Below are 20,022 nucleotides of genomic sequence, written 5' to 3'. Positions count from 1 at the left end.
ACTACTCATCTGTCAGAATTCAGGAATACCCTCTCCTGTCCTCTAACCTCAATCAAACAACCCTGTCACGTGCTGTCATGTGACTCTCTACACTTTTGGCTCAGACGCCACTGGTTTTACATCAGGGGCTGTCTCTGGCTATACTGCAGCCACAGCTTCCTGGCCCGGGACCATGGGTTTATTGCTTGAAGATACTGGACTGCAGATGCAAAGCCATATTATAGGGTGGCTTAAATATGTCACCTGCAGTACTAGGGACCCAGTTTCTGGCCCCAGGCCCATGAGATGAGAAATTGGGAGGTGACAGAACATGGTATGGGGCAGGGGAAAGAGAATCCTGTCTATGGCTCAGGTTTTTAACCTAGGCTACTGCTAGGTTTTACCATTTGCAAAAACATTAGAATGGAACTCTTAAAACTGACTTCATGTATCACCCACTTACTTGATCCAATATTAATTGGCCAATGTGATTATGCCAGTATTTTTAGTTCTATATACACACAATTTGAATCATGACTCAAGATTCTAATTAAGAAGAGAAACTCTTGTAGTTAAATAATAAATAGCTTTAATAGAGATTTTTTTTTTCTTGGAAGAAATTCTGAGTAAACATGGTTTGGGTCTTCTAGTCTGTTCATTTCTTAGGCCAATATTGAATGATAGAATTTTGGAGTGGAAATGGGCTGAGGAGGCTGAGTAATTAAACTGCCTCCGTTTGGAGATGAGCAGACAGAAGTGTGGTGGTTGGTGACATCCAAGGTCACATTAGGCTAGCGTGAAGTAAAGCTGGAATCCAACCAGACCTTCTGGATTCCAGAACAGTATATTCTCTCCTGCTTTATACCTCCATGTAAGTATTTAATTAGCATAAATTGAAACTCCAAGTCAGCAGTTTTTAGCACTGATGAACTCATTATTGTTCTGTGACCTTTTTTAAAGACAAATTTTATGTCATTCAGAGAGCCACATGACCCTGTTTGGCTGAAGTCATTGAGTCAAGCCAGACTCCACTGAGCCTTTGCAAAGGCAGTAAGTGAAGCGGCTAGTTGTGAGCCATCTACTAGTGAAAGGGAAATGAGATTATTTTAGAGGCCTAGTAACCCAGCTGTAGTGGACTTTAGAATGTTTTTACACTATTTATTTAAATATGGGTGTGTCTGATATTCGGCAAATTCATTTCAAGCCAAATGATATGTCACACTCAAGAGCTAGGATGGGCCCAGCTGGGAGGCTGCCCTAGTTTTCTGAGTGTGACCTGGCTCAATTCTCTCACTTCTGGCAGAGAACAGGCATTTCCCCTTCCTTTCCTCCCCCTGCCTGCTTCTCAACTCAGCTGAGAAGAGTGAGTGTTAAGTCTTACTGCGTCTCAGAGATTTTCCAGATGAAATGCAAAGTGAGATTAAAGGGAGAGCCCTGTTGCCCCCCCAGCTCTTTATGGTCTCTGGATCTCAAGGACAGCAACTCTCTATTTATTCCTGGGTTTTATTAGTGTTTCCAGTGTAACGGTGTCACTTCCTCTAAACAAGAAACAGATTCTTAAAATGCCAGCCTTTCATGCGTCATTTTGGATCAATCCTGGTTGGGGTGGAGCAGAGACAGACCTGGGCCCCCAAACAGCTCTGCCACTTGCTGCGTGCCGGTCACAGAGCGTTTGTGACTCAGTTTCCTTTTTGGTAAAATGGGACTGTTGCAAGCACTGATGTTGAGGTAATATTCATAGGATAGCGTCAGTAAGTGAGACTCAACGTTTTGTTAATATTAACTAGCTGAATGACTGGACGAGTCCCTTCACTTTAGGCGCTGTTTCCTTATCGGGAATACGAGGAAGTTGATCCCAAAGGCCTCTCCAGCCCTCTTCAGAGGACAGTCCCGTGGGTCCTCACTCTAAGGCACTCTTGAACATTGAGGACTTCGTCTTTCTTCCCCACACCCCTCCCATTCCCCATCTCTTAGTGGTGGTCCAATCCGCCCCGCCATCCCCTTCCCTCTCACTTCTCACATCTGTTTGGAAGCTGCAGATTGCTGAATTCCCAGGACTTTATTCCGCGCCCTTCGCCCTCGGCCCGGGCTTAGCGGCCGACCTATCTCAAGGGAGGCGCCCTCCGCGCTTGGATCCATCCTGGGGCGTCAGGGCCATGGATCTCGAGGTGGGAGACGGGAGGAGAGTGCAGACGTTCCGGCGCCACTCTCGGACCCGCCAGCTTTTCCAAACTTCTAGAGGAGCCTAAGCGCCCTCTCCGCCCGGCGGTGGGAGGCAGCCAGCAGTCCTGGGACCGCGCGGGGGTGGGTGGTCCTCGCCTCGCAGCTGGGGAAGAGCTAGCCTTGCACGCGCAGGTGCCCCGAAGGAGCCCAGGCCGCGCAGCACCTGGCTCCCCGACTCTGGAACTCCTCGGTCCCCATCAGGTCAGACCCACAAGGAGGCCCCAGAGCCGAACGGGGTATCCGCAGCGCCACGCCCTTGGGCGCCACCCTGCAGGCGTGGGCGGGCCCTGGACTGTCCCCGCTGGAGGCGGCGCACGGGGGGTGGGGATCCAGAAGTCATGAGATGCTAATGAGGTTTGAATTAGGCCCCGGCGGCTCCCCGCGCCCTTCGTAGAAGCCCACACTCTGCGGGACTCCAGGCGCACGCCGTGCTCCGCCCCGCATCCCCGACCGATCTCGGCGCTTCCGCCCCCACCCCGCCCTTCCACCAGCCCCAACTTGGTTGCCAGCCCGGCAGGAAGCGGCCCCCTTCCGGCCCCGGAGCAGCGGGTAAGTTGTCCAGCGGAGCCGGCTGTGCGCCCTGCGGCCGGGTGGGGTGAGGTGGGGCGGTTCCGGGGAAATGCGGCTTCGGGCGCTCGGGAACCACGGCTGGCAGGTCGGGCTGGTCTTCCCCAAGCCCAGCCCTGCTCAGCCGGCCTCCGGACTTTGCCGTCCGGAGTGTCCGGGACCGCCCTGTTCGCGGCGCGGTCCAGCTCCCTCTTCATCCTTTCAGACCGCTCCACCCCTCGTACAGCCTTTGTCCTGGCGTTTCTAGGCCGGGTCGCCCCTTTCTCCCCCTTTGCCGAGGTCTTCCTCCTCCACCCTCCACCCTAGAAAGAGCTTTGCCCTTCCGTCTTAAGATTCCGTCTGCCTTCGTCTGGGCAACCCGCGGCAGGAGGCTTTTATCTCCTGTCTCGGCAAGGCGGCTGGGAACCGAGGGGCAGCAGGAGGGCGGAGGGGGCTGAGCCCCAGGGACCTGCCCCTACTGCTGCCACTCACTCTCCCTAACACCGTCGTGGACACCCGCCTCCTCCATACCCTCTGATCCTTTACGGGCCCCGCGTGAGAAACCCCCTCGGGCACTCCTCAACTAGCGTGGGAGGGGGCGACAAAGCGAGACCTTGTCTCCGAAGATTCCTAGGAGAGTGCTCCCGGGCGAACAAGGGGCGGGGCGGGATGGGGTCCATCAGGGAGGGGGGAACCTGGGCGGATCGAACCCGGCTGCGGTAGACCCCCCAGCCCTCCCCACGGACCCTGGAGCAGGGCAAGTTCACAGGGGAAGTGTTTTGACCACAGTGCGTCAGAAATAGACCCAGGTCTCCGTTGCCCAGTCAGTTGCAACATCTTGCTGCTGCTTGTTGAGGTAGTTTGGCGATGGGAAGTGGAACCCACGCGGACAGAGGCTGTTTCTCTGTCAGGAGGCAAGTAGGAGTGCTGAGAAAAACTTTGCCCTTGCCAGGAGACACTTCCCATACCCAGCGTGGTACTGTGGCCATCGAGGGGCATCCAGCACAGGACGCGGTGTGGGAGGGGCAGGATATGTGCGCAGCAGCTGGGGTTGTGGGCATGAGATCTGTCCCTGCGTTGCAGGCAAAGGCGGACCTGTCCTCTCCACATCCAAGAAATCCCCCCACGCCCTGATTCCAAGGCCTAAGGAAGGCGGGCTAAGAATTCCTACCCCCACGGCTGGGAGATCCCTGGACAGGGAGGCTGAGCTGGAGGCTCCCCTCATGTCCTGTGTGCCCTCTGTGCCCAAGACTAGTGTTTTTCACTTCCAAATTTGGCACATTTCACTTGGAGTGAACGGAACAGCACCTATCTCTGGAGCAGATGCTGGCAGGGAAGTGGGCTGGGAGGGAGGAGCAGAGCCGATCAAGGGTGAATCCCGAGCTCCCTGGGGATACCAGCCTGCTCTCTTCGCCTCCCCTTCCGTTTTATTTCTTCTGTTCTCTAGCCTCTTCCTCTTCTTTTTCCACCTCTCCAGCCACTCGCCTATGCCCAGCTGCTGCCCTCCCCAGGAGCCCCAGAGAGGACTCCATGGCTTCACCCACGTCCACCAACCCGGCGCATGCCCACTTTGAGAGTTTCCTGCAGGCCCAGCTGTGCCAGGATGTGCTGAGCAGCTTCCAGGAGCTATGTGGAGCCCTGGGGCTGGAGCCTGGTGGGGGGCTGCCCCAGTACCACAAAATCAAGGACCAGCTCAACTACTGGAGCGCCAAGTCACTGTGGACCAAGCTGGACAAGCGAGCCAGCCAGCCTGTCTACCAGCAGGGCCGGGCCTGCACCAACACCAAGGTGGATAGGCGGTGCCTGGGATGGGGTGTGGAAAATGGGGGGAGCCAGAGGAGGGACAGGATGCCACACCCTCACTGCCCTGTGTGTTCACAGTGCCTGGTGGTGGGTGCCGGACCTTGTGGGCTACGGGCCGCTGTAGAGCTGGCACTGCTGGGGGCTCGTGTGGTGCTGGTGGAAAAGCGCACCAAGTTCTCTCGCCACAACGTGCTTCACCTCTGGCCCTTCACCATCCACGACCTGCGGGCACTTGGTGCTAAGAAGTTCTATGGGCGCTTCTGCACCGGCACCCTGGACCACATCAGTGAGTACCACCAGGTGGCCTGGAGGGGCAGGCGAGCCTGGGCCTAGAGGCAGGCCAGTAGGGAGCTGCTGAGCCAGCCAAGAGTCGAAGTGGACAAGATCCATATCAGCCAGGTGACCTAGAAGACTCATGTCCCCCATCTGTAAAGTGGGCTTTTGGGCAGACTGATCTCTAAGACCTTTTCCAGTCTGACCAGGCACACACTGGTACATGGAGAGGTTGTGCTGCCCTGGGGTCCCTGTTTCTAATGTCCTCTCCCTTCCAGGCATCCGGCAGCTCCAGCTGCTTCTGCTGAAGGTGGCATTGCTGCTGGGGGTGGAAATTCACTGGGGTGTCACTTTCACTGGTCTCCAGCCCCCTCCTAGAAAGGGTAAGTATTTCTGTGCTCCCTGGAATCTCCCCTCCGCCCCCCGCCAATCAAGAACTTGGCCCATCTGAAAAAGGGTGGGCCAGGAGACTCCTTTTTTTTTTTGAGACAGAGTTTTACTCTGTCGCCCACACTAGAGTGCAGTGGCAGGATCTCAGCCCACTTCAACTCTGCCACCCAGTTTCAAGCGATTCTCCTGCCTCAGCCTCCCAAGTAGCTGGGATTACAGGCATGGATAACCACGCCTAGCTAATTTTTGTATTTTTTAGTAGAAATGGGGTTTCGCCATGTTGGCCAGGCTGGTCTCAAACTCCTGACCTCAAGTGATCTGCCTGCCTCAGTCTCTCCCAAAGTGCTGGGATTACCGGTGTGTGCCACCGTGCCCAGTCAGGAGTCTCCTTTTCTAATAGTGTGGCCTTGGGCAAGCCACTCTGAGCCTCAGGTTGAGTGTCTGCAAAACAGGAATAACATTTCTTTCCTTACCTGCCTTCCATGGCTGCTGTGAAGGTGTAATCTGATAGATGATATGTCATTGCTTTCTAAACCAGACAGTCCTTTGCACATGTGTATTGATGATTTCACTGGCTTGTCCTGAGAATATAGGGGCTTTTACAACTTCTACACTTTTGTGCCTCTCGTAACCCCTGCCCCAGGGAGTGGCTGGTGTGCCCAGCTCCAACCCAACCCCCCTGCCCAGCTGGCCAGCTATGAATTTGACGTCCTTATCTCGGCTGCCGGAGGTAAATTTGTCCCTGAAGGTGAGTGATGACTTCCCTCCAAGAAGCCAGCATCTTGGGCACCTCCTGGGCCTTTCTAGGCTGTTATAACTCCCCCTCCTGTCATTGTTCCCCTATCACTACCTCTAGGCTTCAAGGTTCGAGAAATGCGAGGTAAACTGGCCATTGGCATCACAGCCAACTTTGTGAACGGACGCACCGTGGAGGAGACACAGGTGCCGGAGATCAGCGGTGTAGCCAGGATCTACAACCAGAGCTTCTTCCAGAGTCTGCTCAAAGCCACAGGTCAGGGACCCTCCTGCTGAATTTCCCCTCCTCCTGCCTGACTGTGGCCTGGCTCCTGCCTCTCCCTTCCAAACCTGTCTCAGTGCAAGGAATCCTACACTTTTCTGTTTCGTGGTCTCAGCAGCAAAGGAGAAGGAACCTGTCCCCTCAGTGATTAAGCAGGCACAGCCCTAGTTGACCACTCAGCATGAAAAGTCTTGGAATCTCTCACAGATTAACCTTGGTGTGGGAGTTTTGCTTTATGCTCCTTTATGATTAAATATAAAAATGATACAAATTGAAGACAAAAGTGGTACTTCAAGAAGATGCCCATGTTTACTTTGGCTTTGCACTGCCATGTGACCAGGCGGTGCAGGTCTCCCAAATGTCCCCCACCCCAACAAGCTTCCCTCTTTGCTCTAAGTCCTCAGGCCTCCTGGGTCTGGGACAGATGGTCCTTTGTGTCATCAGGACTCGAGGGGTTCTATGCGTGGGGCACTCACTGCCGTCTAAGCTGGGATCCCAGCTCCGAGGGTCAGGCCATGCATAATCAGGAGACATATCTCCTGTCCCCTGCCTGTACCCCCAGGTATTGATCTGGAGAACATTGTGTACTACAAAGATGATACCCACTACTTTGTGATGACAGCGAAGAAGCAGTGCCTGCTGCGGCTGGGGGTACTGCGCCAGGTGAGGCCCAGTCCTGGCCAGGAATGGCTGGGTGGTGAGCCCTGGGAGGCAGAGGCTAGCCTTGGACACAGCTGACACCTGGGTGTGGGGACCCTGTCCTTTCCTGCCTTTGTCCTGGCATTAAGTCCACCTCCTAAAAGTTCTTCTCGGAGGTGTGGTGGCTCACACCTGTAATCCCAACACTTTGGGAGGCCAAGGCAGGTGGATCACCTGAGGTCAGGAGTTCAAGACCAATCTGAAAAACAAGGTGAAACCCCATCTCTACTAAAAATACAAAAAGCCAGTTTTGGTGGTGGGCACCTGTAATCCCAGCTACTCGGGAGGCTGAGGCAGGAGAATTGCTTGAACCTGGGAGGCGGAGTTTGCAGTGAGCAAAGATCATGCCATTGCACTCCATCCTGGGAGACAAAGTGGAACTCTGTCTCAAAAAAAAAAAAGTCTCCCCTGGGATTTACAAGGCAACAGGAATCATATTCTGGGCTAAATACCTTATACCAGCCACAACATGTCAGCTCCATGAGGGCAGGCATTTTTTTCTCTGTCTGTTTCTTGCTGCTAACTCCCAATACGTGGAATGGTGCCGGATGTATAGTAAGCACTCAGTATGTATCTGCTGAATGAATGAACTAGTTGAGTGCCTACCATGTGCTAGGTACTGTATTGAGAGTTAAATTTGCATTCTCTCATCTCATTCTCATGAGTACCCTGATAAATTAGGCATGTTGTCTCTGAGTGATAGACAAACCAAAGCTCTTGAATTCGTGGCAAGTATATGACAGTAATGATATGGGCAGAACAGAGCCTGGGACACCCGGCAGCAGGGTGAGTGCTGAGGAGAGGGCTGTGAGAAGTCCAGGCCGCTGGAATTCTAGTCCCAGCTCAGCCTTCAACTCTGTGTCGTCTAGGGCAGCCCCTTCTTCTCTGGGGCCAGTATGTGCACCTTCTGCACTCAAATGGGCAGCACTGGCCCACTGACGCTTCCCTTAAAGATCTCTGCGGTTCTGCTCTGTTGACCATTCAGGACTGGCCGGATACTGATCGGCTGCTGGGCAATGCCAATGTCGTGCCTGAGGCCCTGCAGCGCTTTGCCAGGGCAGCTGCTGACTTTGCCACCCATGGCAAGCTTGGAAAACTAGAGTTTGCCCAGGACGCCCATGGGCAGCCTGATGTCTCCGCCTTTGACTTCACAAGCATGATGCGGGCAGAGAGTTCTGCTCGCGTGCAAGAGAAGCATGGCGCCCGCCTGTTGCTGGGACTGGTGGGGGACTGCCTGGTGGAGGTGAGGGATTCAGAAGACACAGGGGTTTCATGGTTAGGGTAGGGAGCTGCCCAGTAGGGGGGAGGGGATGAAAAAGGTTTGCCTGTGGAGGGGAGGAGCTAAGGGCCACCTGGTGCAGGGACAACCCCCTCTGCTGTGACCTTGGTGGGTATCTGGGCTTGAGATGCTCCTGTTGGATTCTCCCTGAGCTGCTTCCTGTTCCCTGCAGCCCTTCTGGCCCCTGGGCACTGGAGTGGCACGAGGCTTCCTGGCAGCCTTTGATGCAGCTTGGATGGTGAAGCGGTGGGCAGAGGGCACTGAGTGCCTAGAGGTGTTGGCTGAGCGGTGAGACCTGAGTTGACGGGGTGTGAGCAGGGCAGGGCATGTGACAAGGCTCAGAAAGAGGGGCAGGGGCGCTGGGTGAATAGATGGAGGCATAGGCAAAAGAGAAGAAAAGGCCTGGCAGTTCCTGAGGGGTGGGTGCTGACAGGTACCCTCCCATTCATGCCCCTGCCCCTAACCCTCACTCCCTCAGTGAGAGCCTGTACCAGCTTCTGTCACAGACATCCCCAGAAAACATGCATCGCAATGTGGCCCAGTATGGGCTGGACCCAGCCACCCGCTACCCCAACCTGAACCTCCGGGCAGTGACCCCCAATCAGGTCAGACTCCCAGCATCCCCACCAGGCTTCCCAAGCCAACCCCCTTCCCCCAGGCCAGGCCCTCCCTGCCTAGTCACCGCCCTTTGGGGTCAGTCCTACTCCCTGCAGGCCCTTACCTCTAGACCGAGGGGCTGGGTGGCCAGCCTGCCTCGACACCTCAGCTGGGCTGCCTTAGGTACGAGACCTATACGACGTGCTAGCCAAGGAGCCTGTGCAGAGGAACAGCGACAAGACAGATGCAGGGATTCCAACCACCGGTAAGCAGGCCTTCCTCCCGGGGGTGACCAAAATATGTACCACCCATTGAGGTCCAGGTGGACCCTCAGAACAGCTGCAGCCTCAGGACAGGAGCAGTGTGCCGGAGCACTCGTTGGCTGGTGGGTTGGCTGGGGGCCTGCTGGAGGAACAGAGAGGCAGCAGTGTGCATGCAGGCAGCAGCTGACTGCCAGTCTGAGCGGAAGCGCTTCAGTGTTTTAACCTCCGCTACAGCTGCAGCAGTGCTGGCAACCTGCCCTCCCCCAGTTGACAGTCTTCAGCCCACTATGTGGCCAGCTGCGATTTCACTTCGTTCATTCCTCTATTTTATTCCAAAAAGAGATTATAAAAAAGAACAAAAACAATTGGGATGAAGGAGGGCTGCTGACAGTGAGCTTTAGGCTGGTGCCCCAGTAAAGGTGGGTCCCTGATTCCTTTCCTACACACAACCCCCATACCTGGCAGCTGGGCTCCGTGTGCCAGGGAAGGGGCAGAGGGGCCTTGGGCACAGCACAGCCTTCTCCCCTAGGGTCAGCAGGCACCCAGGAGGAGCTGCTACGTTGGTGCCAGGAGCAGACAGCTGGGTACCCAGGAGTCCACGTCACCGATTTGTCATCCTCCTGGGCTGACGGGCTAGCTCTGTGTGCCCTGGTGCACCGGCTGCAGCCTGGCCTGCTGTGAGTCCCTGGCAGACCCATTCTCATGATCTCTGTGTAGGAGTTAGCACATCCTGTTGAGTCCTAGAGACAGTATTCTTCCCTACACCTGCCGACAGTCTTGTGAGACTCTAATGCATTCAGATAGGGGAGAGCTTTGTGAATGGCACAGGCCCTCAAAGTCAGAAGCAGCATCACTGGGTTGGGCACTGGGTAGCAGAGACTACACACCTACCTTCATGCCTTCTTGCACCCCAGCCGCTGCTTGCTGGCCCTCCCCTTCTGCTGGTCCTCCTCCCCTTAGTGGGGCTAGGTTTTTGTCTCTAGTTGGCTTTTCTCCCTGACACCCCACAGGGAACCCTCAGAGCTGCAGGGGCTGGAGGCTCTGGAAGCAACTGCTTGGGCGCTAAAGATGGCAGAGCATGAGCTGGGCATCACGCCGGTGGTGTCTGCACAGGCTGTGGTGGCAGGGAGCGACCCACTGGGTCTCATTGCCTACCTCAGCCACTTCCACAGTGCCTTCAAGAGCACGCCCCACAGGCCAAGTAACCTGGAGGGAAGGCGGGCAGGATGTGGGGGATGGGAGGTGGGAGGGATGGGGAAGTGTGTGTTGCAGAGAGCCAGAAGACACCCTCTGAGGGCCAGCCTAGGAGAGGTGTCCTTCAGGGTTGGAGAGTGCTGTCTGTTCTAGGGTACAGCATTGGCACCCCCATGGACACTGATGCCCTGGCTCTCCCCACAGGCCCTGTCAGCCAGGCCTCCCCAGGGACCTCCAGTGCTGTATTATTCCTTGGCAAACTTCAAAGGACCCTGCAGCGATCCCGGGCCAAGGTGGAGAGTCTAGGCGGGGTTGGAACTGGTCAGGGGTACCCAGTGGAGATCCTGGGGTGATGGTGAGGACATTCAGAAAGTAGGGAGGATGGGGGGCTCAAAACATCACACCCAGAGCTGTTAGGACTTCTTGCAGGAAAATGCGGAGGATGTTGGTGGCAAGAAGCTGCGCTTGGAGGTAATTCAGGCAGGGGTGGGTCGGTCTCTTACACTGAGGTTTTATCCCTTTTCCCGGTTCTGTCTTCCCTCTGCCCATCTCATGTCTTGCTCCCCACCTCAGGTCCTATAACCCCCTGATCCAGCCTCCCTGCCTAGTCTCACTCCCCTTCCCCTCAGCCCCTCCTGTTCATCTGTACGCGTCCCCTCCCAGCTGGCCCTGCCCCTCTAGCCCCCTGGCCTGAGCACATACCTCCTTAGATGGAGGCTGAGACCCCAAGCACTGAGGCGCCACCTGACCCAGAGCCTGGTGTACCCCTGACACCTCCATCCCAACACCACGAGGTGAGAGCCAGGGCCTCGTGTGCAGGCAGAAGCCTGGGGAGAGCAGGGCAGGGGTGTTTCATGGGAGGGAAAGAACTTTGCAGCTGGTCTTGGCTCCCCCTGACCCCATGTCCTAGGGGTCCATGCAGGCCGGTGCCGAGGACCTGTGTGCACTTTGTGGGGAACACCTCTACGTCCTGGAACGCGTCTATGTCAACGGCCATTTCTTCCACCGGAGCTGCTTCCGCTGCCATACCTGTGAAGCCACACTGTGGCCAGGTGGCTACGGGCAGCACCCAGGAGATGGTGAGTGGGCCTGAGAGACCTCCACAGAGACTTTGGGCCTGGCCCTGCCTGGGGGACAAAGAGTCTGAGGTAGAGGGGCACAGGGTGAAAACAGGCTCAAGATGGCACTTTCTTCTCCCAAGCTCAGGGTCTTCTCTTTCCCCTCCAAAGCTCCAGATGTGTGGTTCTAAGAACAGGAGGCTGGCAGAAATTCACCTGCAAATGTGCCTTGTTTTCCCCACCTTCCTTTGTAAACGTATTTTGTGTCTGGGCGCCGGGCTGCCCACACCAGATGCCTCCTCCCCTCTCCATTCTTTCCAGGACATTTCTACTGCCTCCAGCACCTGCCCCAGCCAGACCACGAGAAGGAAGGCAGTGACGGAGGCCCTGAGAGCCTGGTAAAAATTGCGAAGGCGTGTGTATGTGTGCCGGGGCAGGGGAAGAGGAGTGCCTTGCTGGGGGTAACTGAATGTCTTCCTCTACTAGGATGTAAGCTCTGTGAAGGCGGGGATGCAGGTCTTCTTACACTTCTTGCTCTCTCAAGTGTCTAGAACACAGTCAGGCACTGTTTGTAAATGGTGTTAAGTGAATGAATGCCAAGGCTCACCTTTGCTCCAAAGGGGTGTCCTCCCCCTACCCTGGCAGGTCACTGACTGCCCCACATGGTGGTTTTTCCAGGAGCTCCCCACACCAAGTGAGAATAGCATGCCCCCAGGCCTCTCAACTCCCACAGCCTCACAGGAGGGGGCCAGTCCTGTTCCAGGTCTCAGCCAGCCCAGCCGTCGGCGGATCCGCCTCTCCAGCCTGGAACGCCAGCGGCTGTCCTCCCTTAACATTACCCCTGACTCGGAAATGGAGCCTCCACCCAAGCCCCCCCGCAGCTGCTCCACCTTGGCCCGCCAGGCCCTGGAGAGCAGCTTTGTGGGTTGGGGCCTGCCAGTCCAGAGCCCTCAAGGTAACTGCCATCCCCGCAGATGTGCTGACCCAGGGTGGGACGGGGTGGGAGCATTGGCTTCCTGCAGAGGAATTCTGGGGAAGACAGAGGGAGGATGTGGGGATCCCACATCCTCCCAGGCCATGGCAGCCTCTCCTCTGCTCCATTCTTCTCAGTTCCTCCCATGCCCCCCACACACATTCAAGTCTTTACCAGACTCGCAGGCCTCCGTCACCACCATGCTCTTTGTTGCCTGACTGGGGCAGGTGTTGGAGGCAGTCGAACTTCTTAGTTCTTCTTATTCTCAGTTCTTGTGGCCATGGAGAAGGAGGAAGAAGAGTGTCCCTCCTCCAGTGAAGAGGAAGTGGAAGAAGAAGATGTGCCTTTGGACTCAGACGTGGAGGTGAGTGGGCCAGCATGCATCCATGAAACGCTCTCCAGCCCACCACAGGAGAAACCTGCACCATGCTCCGTCCTCTGCACCTTCTCTCGGAATGTCTTCTCACTCTAGGCCTCCACCTTTTCTACCAGAGCTTCCCCCACTTTCAGTGCAGGTTCTTTTCTGCCTTTCCAAACAGCACTCCTATCCACCAGGGGGCCCAGGCCTTCTCCCTGACTGCCTGTCCCTCCCATAGGCCCTGCTGACCTTGGCCAAGACCTCAGGCACCATGAAGAACTACCCAACGTGGCGTCGGACTCTGCTGCGCCACGTGAAGGAGGAGCAGATGAAGAGGTTCCGCAAGGCCCAGGTGCCCAGGGGTTCCCAAAGTTCTGATGGGGTCAGAGTTCTGAGACTGAGATCAGAGCTCCTTCAGCGCTCTGTTCCGGAGCAACCCAGAGACTCCTGGGTATCCTGTCTTGTACCCCTCAGGCCATCCAACGGCGACTACATGAGATCGAGGCTGCCCTGAGGGAGCTAGAGGCCGAGGGTGTGAAGCTGGAGCTGGCCCTGAGGCGCCAGAGCAGTGAGTGACAAGCTAGGACACCCCTCTGCCTCCTGGCACTGTATTCAGCCAGGCTCCAGCCCATAGTCCCAACGGCTGCACCACACAGCTGACACACACCTGTAACCCTGATCTCCTGACATCCCTGAGCCTATGACTCCTGTGGCGCTGGCTGGAAGCCTCCTTACCACTCCACCCATCTTCCTTCTTACTAGGTTCCCCAGAAAAGCAAAAGGAACTATGGGTAGGACAGCTGCTACAGCTCGTTCAGAAGAAAAACAGCCTAGTGGCTGAGGAGGCCGAGCTCATGATCACGTAAGGGGAAGGGGATGGTGACAGTGGCCCATGGGCCAGGCTCCAGCCCCTCAGGCACCCTAGAGAGCTCTGCTTCTACAATCCTTGACTTCCACAGGGTACAGGAGTTGAACCTGGAGGAGAAACAGTGGCAGCTAGACCAGGAGCTACGAGGCTACATGAACCGGGAAGGTAGGTGGGATGTGGGAAGAGGCAGACGCATCCCAGGGCTATGTTGCGCAAGCCTCGTGATCTCAGATACTGACCAAGCAGCATGGTCCTGTAGTCTGTGTACCTCTGAGACAATTCAGGAGGAGGGGACGCCAAAGCCCCCTTCTCCCTTCAGTTCAATCAGAGCTACACAGTTGGCTTTTACACAAGATCTCCTTCAAAAAACTGCTGCTGCTCAGTAGTGCTAGAAAAGCACTGGTGTTAGCAACCCTCCTAATTTTGCCACTTAGGAAACAAAGCCCAGGTTGTAGAAATCACATAGAGGCTGGACCCGGTGGCTCACACCTGTAATCCCAGCACTTTGGGAAGCTGAGGCGGGCGGATCATGAGGTCAAAAGATCAAGACCATCCTGGCCAACACAGTGAAACCCCATCTCTACTAAAATATAAAAATTAGCTGGGCGTGGTGGCACATGTCTGTAGTCCCAGCTACTCGGGAGGCTGAGGCAGGAGAATTGCTTGAACCAGGGAGACGGGGGTTGTAGTGAGCCGAGATTGCGCCATTGCACTCCAGCCTGGCGTGCTGTGCCTGGCGACCAAGTGAGACTCTATCTCAAAAAAAAGAAAAAGAAAAATCACATAGGCTGGGATTAGGTTGTGGCTCTCCTGCCTCCCCGCCCAGTTCCCTGTTCTTTAAGCTTTGTCTCCTCCTTTCAGAAACCCTAAAGACAGCTGCTGATCAGCAGGCCGAAGACCAGGTCCTGAGGAAGCTAGTGGATGTGATCAACCAGAGAGATGCCCTCATCCGCCTCCAGGAGGATCGCAGGCTCAGTGAGCTGGCCTTAGGGACAGGGGCCCAGGGCTAGAAGAGGGTGGGCTGTCTGCCTTGGTTTCCACAAGGAAAACACCTCACCCCTACACAGTGCCACCCCTGTTCATCTGGGCTGCCTGGCAGAGAGCCTTGCTGTTTATAATTAAAATGTTTCTGCCACAAACACTGCCTCAGGTGGGAGGTGGGGGCATATATGGGGACAGCAGATGTGTAGGAGCCTTCAGGTCTGTAGTGTGACAGTCATGCTGACCCCTGGCTCCCACCATTGCCTCGAGGAAAAAGGCAGAGCCACTAAGTGCCAAGCTTTATTGCTCTTTATTGTTCCGCTCCTGCTGTCCCAGAAGTAGGGCTGGCTGAGGCCCTGGGCCCAGATCCTGGGACTCCCTTGCCCTTCCTAGAACATGCTGGAGCTCAGCCTGGGCCCTATATAAGCCATTGGCCTCCTGCACATGGAAAAGGTAGAATGCACCTGCCCACAGCACCAGTCCTACACTGGGGGTCCAGAGCAGTATGGCAGCTTCCCTGGCCCCTCCTCCAGCCGCCAGGACACACAGCAATGCCAGGAAAAGCAGCCCCAGGCCAATCACATAGCTAGCGAAGGCAGCCCACCAGCGAGCCTGAGCCATGCCCAGACCCAGCTCCGTCCACGCCTCCCTTAGCACACTCATCAAGGGCAACCTCTCTGCTGGTCCTAGAACAGGGCAGGGCAGTAGGGCAGGAGAGAGTCAGAGTGGAAGGGCTGCTTCAAGTGGGGAAAGGGCCACGGGAAAGGGTAGGGGTGACTCACCATGGGTAGAGCCGGGGTTCTGCTGTGGGGGGCTTTGCTTCACACACAGAGTAGCCATCAGGGCTTCATGATCAGAGAGGGGGGTGCCACTGTGAGGGTCGTAGCCTGTAGTGGTTTCAAGACTCTTACAGGAGATGTAAAACCCAGAAACTGCCTAGGAAAAGTAAGGGCCAGAGAGAAGCTTATATATGAGGGCCTCTTCCCAGAGAAACAGCTCCTGGCTACCCCACTTTCCAACCATCAGTAGTCCAAACTAGACTAGCTGAGCAAAGGATCTATATAGGCTGGTGGTAGACAGAGACACACAGCGGATGAAGGCATGTTGGGGGAGGAGCCTGGCCTTGTAAAGCACGTAGTCAATACGGATGCCAAAGGGAAACGGCTTTAGCTCCTGCTGGTTGACGTAGCAGTTCTTGGGCACCATTGTGCTGCCTTCTTCAGAACCCTAAGAGAATCATTGGCTCATGGTAGGATGTGGGGGAAGGAGGAGGGAGAGAAGCTGGAGATATGGGTGGGGAAATAATAGGCAAATCCTCACCTTGAAGTCCTGAGTCTCAAGGTAGGCATCACGAAGCCCTATCCACTCCTTCAGCAGGCAGCAGCCCAGGTCTTCAGGGTGCATGTTGAGGTCTCCACACAACAGAACCACGTCTGCCTTCTTGGATGTGTGGCTGGGGGAACCAGGCTGGTGAGGCAGGAGTTCTTCCCTCACCAGCTCTTCCCTGTGAGTGAGGCCTTGTTCACCCTCAGCCCACTGGGTCCCATCCCACTTCCCCTTTCAAGCTCAGGCTCACACACTGGATGAACTGGGCCAGTTCCCAAGCTTGGGCCACACGATGCGCTAGGTAGATGTCCTTTCGTCGATTGTATTCGGCATGGAGCTGAGCAAGACAGAAGAGATCACAGCAGGTAAGAGTGAGGGTCCCAGGAGTATGTCTGAATCAAGCCTATATCTGACACTCGCAGAGTGTTTGGTATAGAATGGATACAACTTGCCCAATGCTTCCTTATAAGGTCTTGCTCCCACACCTCACCCCCAGGCATTAGAGCTAGAGGAGTACCGTCTCAGCGTCCCAGGACAGGGCTGCATGTCCCAACCCTAGGCACTGCCAGCTTCACTCACATGGGTCACATAGGCGTTGAGCACCACACCGCTTAGATGGAGCACCAGCAGCCCCACAGCCTTCCCACTGAACCAGTCACCGTGATGGATCTGCAGGCAGAAGGAGGCGGAAACTCAGGGCACCACCACCCCCTTTCTGCCCATCCCCTGCAGCTCTCTCTCAGAAGGCTGCCTCCTGTAGCTTCTATTACTGGAGGTGGGGAAGGGAGGTGGAAGAGGTCCGAGGTCTGGCTTACCATGTAGGGGTAGCCATTGAGAGTGTAGACGTGCTGGGTGAGCTCCTGGATTGGGTGTTTGGAGAAGACACAGAGGCCACTGCCAATGATGCCGCTGAAAGCCAAGCCCTGCTTAATAACCAGAAGAACAGGGAGAGACACCCAGCCCTCCTCCCCTCCCTTGCCTATCAGCTCTGATCAGCTATTTTTTCTTTCTCTACTGCTGGGACTAGCCCTAGAACAAAGGCAACAACCTTGGGAGGAGTTTAAGGCAGCCAGATAACAAAGCTGAAATGGGCTTAAGTTATAGGACCTTCTTGGTTCACCCTTCTCTCACACCCAGAGGGAGAGGAGGCTGGAGGAGAGAGTGTGGGATGCAGGCAGGATAGGGAAAGGCTGGCAGAGCCGAGAGCCTCCTGGGCTGAGAACAGGCTTCACGCCAGGGGGCTTCTCACCTGCGGAAGTGGTGTGCAGCTGGGTAGGTAGGCGACAGCTTCTGTCTCAGGTACTGGAAGTCCTGCTCACTCCACACCTGAGGGAAGGTGTGAGGATGCCTGCTTGGCCTTTCCCCAGAGGGACTGTCTGCCCCCAGGTGCCCTCCTCCCAGCCTGGGTTCTGCGCGGTGCTGCACAGCCTCACCTCCTCCAGTAGAGCCAGGTCGAAGCTCTCCTTGTTCAGAAAGTCTCCCAGGCGTTTCATGCGGTCGGCCCGGTGTTTGCTCAAGTAGGGAATGCCCCTAAGGAAGGAAAGAGCAGGGCAGGGGAGGTGACTGCTGGGACCACGGGGGCTGGGGCCAGATGCGGACTATGGAGGTTCGGGTTCCCCCTACACCCTGAGATCGTGGGGTGGGATGGGGCCGTGGACGGGCGGTGAGGAAGGCTGCATGGGTGCGAGCCGAAGGGGCCCCCAGATCGCACTCCGCGGACGCGCTCACCAGCAGTTGAGGTTGAAGATCCGCAGTCGCAGGGAGAAGTTGGGCTTCATGGCGGGGGCGCTGCAGGGGCGCGAGGCGGCTAGAGCTCCCTGGCGACGGCCGCGGGGGGGACGGGGGCGGCCGCTGGCTCCTCCTCCCCGGGCCGTTCCTTCCTCGCTGGCGGCGCGCACAGGTGGGCACCAAGCCTGTGCAGCTTAGGCCCCCGCGTTCCCCAGGCAACCGGCCTGCTCGTCCCGATCCGGCCGGCCGCCAACCCGGAAAGGCAATCCGCTGCCGAAATCCGGGCGCCCAGGCTTGGCGAGGGCCGCGCGCGAGGACCCTGAGTGTCCCAAGAGCGCCCCCGGGCTGACGGCTGCCGGTTACTTTTCCGCTGAGCTCGTCCCGGGCCGCCCAGCAACAGGCGCAAAGTTGAGGAAAGGCCCAGCGGCCGCCGGCCGCCCTCGGCCCCGCCCTCGGCCCCGCCCCCTGCGAGCGGCAGGGGCGAGGCCGTGCGGTTGCCTGAACGACGCGCAGTGTTTGTGCTCCTGGGGCGTCCCCGCGCTCGGCCATGGCAAGTCCGCAGCCCTGTCGGCCCCAGCACGGCCGCTGCGGCTCGCTCCCGCTACCCGAGCGGCCGTTGCAGGTGAAGGTGGTGGGGCTCTTCAGCTGCCCCAACTTTCAGATTGCGAAGAGCGCTGCTGAGGTAACCGCAGAGAAACCTCTGTCGCGGGCGGCCCTCCCAGCTCCCCGCTCTCGGCCCCGAGGACTGCGGGCGCAGCGCCTCCTCGAGGCGGCGGGGGTAGAGGCTTCACGGGCGGAGGAATGGGCTGGCGTGTCCGGGCTGGGCGGACTCCGTCTGGAGGAGCCAGGGGGCGAGTGTAGGGGGCAAGTTAGGGTCCGGGGGCGGGCGTTCGACTTTGCGACCTTTAAAGGGAAAACCGAGCGAAGGAAGGGTTCTGAACCGTGCTGGGAAATAAGGTAATCCCCTCCAACACACACACACACACACACACACACACACTGATTTTATTCCACGTCGATTTTTTATTGAATTATAGATTATAAAATTTATGGAAAATGATTACTGTATAACTAGCAGAGTTTACAGCCCCCCTCCTTCCCCAAGCGATTTTTGTAAACTGTTCCTTCGGGGAGGAATTCTCTGAATTCTCTAGAGCCGTTACTGCATTCCAATTGAACTAGATGCTTCATGGATTTCTTAATAAATAGTTCACAAGTGCTTTGGAAAACCGTTTTTTTGTAAACACTCAGGATGGTATTAAAGGAAAAGCTCTTGAGGAAAGTGGAAGAATTTGGCCAGATCAGCCATGCTGCAGCACACTTACAACCTGAAATGCAGCAGAAATGTAGATATGTATGAAATGTCAGAATGTAGAATTCAGCCCTTCTTATAGGGTTTGCGCCAGAGATGCTGCCCCTGCCAAGCTTCTCACCAAACCTCAACTTGTCCCCACGACCATGCCTTAATGTTTGTAACTCATGAAATATCCAGGTGGATACTTGACAACAAAATGTTCCCAAATAGAAGACATTTTGGGCGTGGTGACTCGCGCCTGTAATCCCAGCACTTTGGGAGGCAGAGGCGGAGTTCGAGACCAGCTTGGCCAACGTGGTGAAACGCCGTCTCGACTAAAATTGCAAAAAATCAGCCGGACATGGTGGCGGGCATTTGTAATCCCAGCTGCTCAGGAGTCTGAGGCACAAGAATGGCTTGAACCCGGTGGGCGCAGTTTACAGTGAGCTGAGATCATGCCATTGCACTCCAGTCTGGGTGACAGAGCCAGACAGACCCTACCTGTCTCAAAATAAATAAATAAATAATAAAAAGAAAACAAGTGATCAGAAGTCTGTGAAAATAATACATGGATCATCAAAAGTAGAAATTGTGGTCTGTGTTGCTTGGGCAGATGGGATCAGCAACCTTTTATTACCAAAGTTAATGGCCATAAAGTTAATTACAAACTTAATGTATTTAATGAGTTTCAGAGACTTTTTTTCTCGTTCTTCCTTGCTTTTTTTCTGAAGGCACATATTTTCTTTGACGACTCCACATTGTCATGAAAATGTTGGCGAGTTTTTTTCTGTAAAGTCCAGGCAGTAAATATATTAGGCCTTCTGGGCAATAGGGTCTCAGTCACACCTATTTAGCTTTGTCCTGTGTTTCAAAAGCAGACACAGGCGTGGAAATGAATGACAGCATTCCAGTAAAACTTTATTATGGACACAAAATTTAACTTGCATATAATTTTCACATAACATGAAATACAATTATTTTGATTTTTTAAAACTGTTTACAAATCTAAAAATTATTCCTCTCCAGCCCCGCTATAGAAGACACTAGGTTGAGAAAACAATATCTTTATTATCTTAATAATGTCAGTTTTCCCTTTCTTAAACTTTTACCTACTGTAGTATATTCCAATATGAAAATTCAGCTAGTTTTTTTTTTTTTTTTTTTTTTTTTTT

General features: G+C 55.5%; 3 protein-coding genes across 9 annotated transcripts in view; 2 read left to right on the top strand and 1 right to left on the bottom strand.

Moving 5' to 3' along the window:
- The first annotated feature begins 2,471 nt into the window (after positions 1–2,471).
- On the top strand, positions 2,472–14,660 carry MICAL1 (microtubule associated monooxygenase, calponin and LIM domain containing 1). 4 transcript variants are annotated; one of them, XM_037727436.1, is made up of 26 exons: positions 2,472–2,556; positions 2,685–2,857; positions 4,226–4,536; positions 4,630–4,837; positions 5,103–5,207; positions 5,858–5,962; positions 6,071–6,226; positions 6,795–6,895; positions 7,917–8,174; positions 8,383–8,498; positions 8,689–8,815; positions 8,991–9,072; positions 9,600–9,747; positions 10,081–10,271; positions 10,469–10,557; positions 10,694–10,735; positions 10,975–11,058; positions 11,175–11,343; positions 11,644–11,720; positions 12,001–12,277; positions 12,565–12,659; positions 12,892–13,005; positions 13,128–13,221; positions 13,416–13,515; positions 13,613–13,686; positions 14,383–14,660. In XM_037727436.1, the coding sequence occupies exons 1-26, from the start codon at positions 2,546–2,548 to the stop codon at positions 14,529–14,531; spliced, it is 3,456 nt and encodes a 1,151-aa protein (XP_037583364.1). In that variant the 5' UTR covers positions 2,472–2,545; the 3' UTR covers positions 14,532–14,660. The 4 variants fall into 4 exon arrangements, with proteins under 4 accessions (XP_037583364.1, XP_037583366.1, XP_037583367.1 ...); XM_037727438.1 differs by lacking the exon at positions 2,472–2,556 and adding an exon at positions 3,538–3,662 and having other exon boundaries at positions 2,610–2,751; XM_017497400.2 differs by lacking the exon at positions 2,472–2,556 and adding an exon at positions 3,538–3,662 and having other exon boundaries at positions 2,753–2,857.
- Positions 14,661–14,789: 129 nt separating this feature from the next.
- On the bottom strand, positions 14,790–17,970 carry SMPD2 (sphingomyelin phosphodiesterase 2). Its single transcript, XM_017497409.2, has 10 exons — positions 17,557–17,970; positions 17,262–17,358; positions 17,078–17,154; positions 16,644–16,737; positions 16,408–16,497; positions 16,083–16,165; positions 15,823–15,955; positions 15,625–15,729; positions 15,285–15,438; positions 14,790–15,188 (listed from the first exon to the last, which is right to left on the bottom strand). Exons 1-10 carry the CDS (start codon positions 17,604–17,606, stop codon positions 14,803–14,805), a joined length of 1,269 nt encoding a protein of 422 aa, XP_017352898.1. The 5' UTR covers positions 17,607–17,970; the 3' UTR covers positions 14,790–14,802.
- The window catches only part of PPIL6 (peptidylprolyl isomerase like 6), a 42,195-nt gene continuing 39,524 nt past the window's right edge, over positions 17,352–20,022 (top strand). Inside the window, exon 1 of one of the 4 annotated variants that reach the window (XM_017497412.2) lies at positions 17,352–18,238. In XM_017497412.2, the coding sequence (XP_017352901.1) occupies positions 18,104–18,238 (135 nt within the window). In that variant the 5' untranslated portion in view covers positions 17,352–18,103. The remainder of the gene's footprint in view (positions 18,239–20,022) is intronic. The other 3 variants (XM_017497413.2, XM_017497414.2, XM_017497415.2) reach the window with 3 other exon arrangements.

Source organism: Cebus imitator, unplaced genomic scaffold (genome assembly GCF_001604975.1).
Source record: "Cebus imitator isolate Cc_AM_T3 unplaced genomic scaffold, Cebus_imitator-1.0 Scaffold231, whole genome shotgun sequence".
NCBI lineage: Eukaryota > Metazoa > Chordata > Mammalia > Primates > Cebidae > Cebus > Cebus imitator.
The sequence above is the reverse complement of the archived record's forward strand: the minus strand, read 5'-3'. Positions and strand labels throughout refer to the sequence as shown.

Excerpts from the sequence above, each read along its gene's own strand:
- SMPD2 (XM_017497409.2), bottom strand. The coding sequence starts at position 17,606 with ATGAAGCCCAACTTCTCCCTGCGACTGCGGATCTTCAACCTCAACTGC. Across the intron at positions 16,166-16,407 it reads TCAACGCCTATGTGACCCAT|CTCCATGCCGAATACAATCG; the intron begins GTGAGTGAAGCT and ends TGTCTTGCTCAG. Across the intron at positions 15,956-16,082 it reads GAACTGGCCCAGTTCATCCA|CCACACATCCAAGAAGGCAG; the intron begins GTGTGTGAGCCT and ends TGGTTCCCCCAG.
- MICAL1 (XM_037727436.1), top strand. Across the intron at positions 4,537-4,629 it reads GGGCCTGCACCAACACCAAG|TGCCTGGTGGTGGGTGCCGG; the intron begins GTGGATAGGCGG and ends GTGTGTTCACAG. Across the intron at positions 6,227-6,794 it reads GAGTCTGCTCAAAGCCACAG|GTATTGATCTGGAGAACATT; the intron begins GTCAGGGACCCT and ends CTGTACCCCCAG.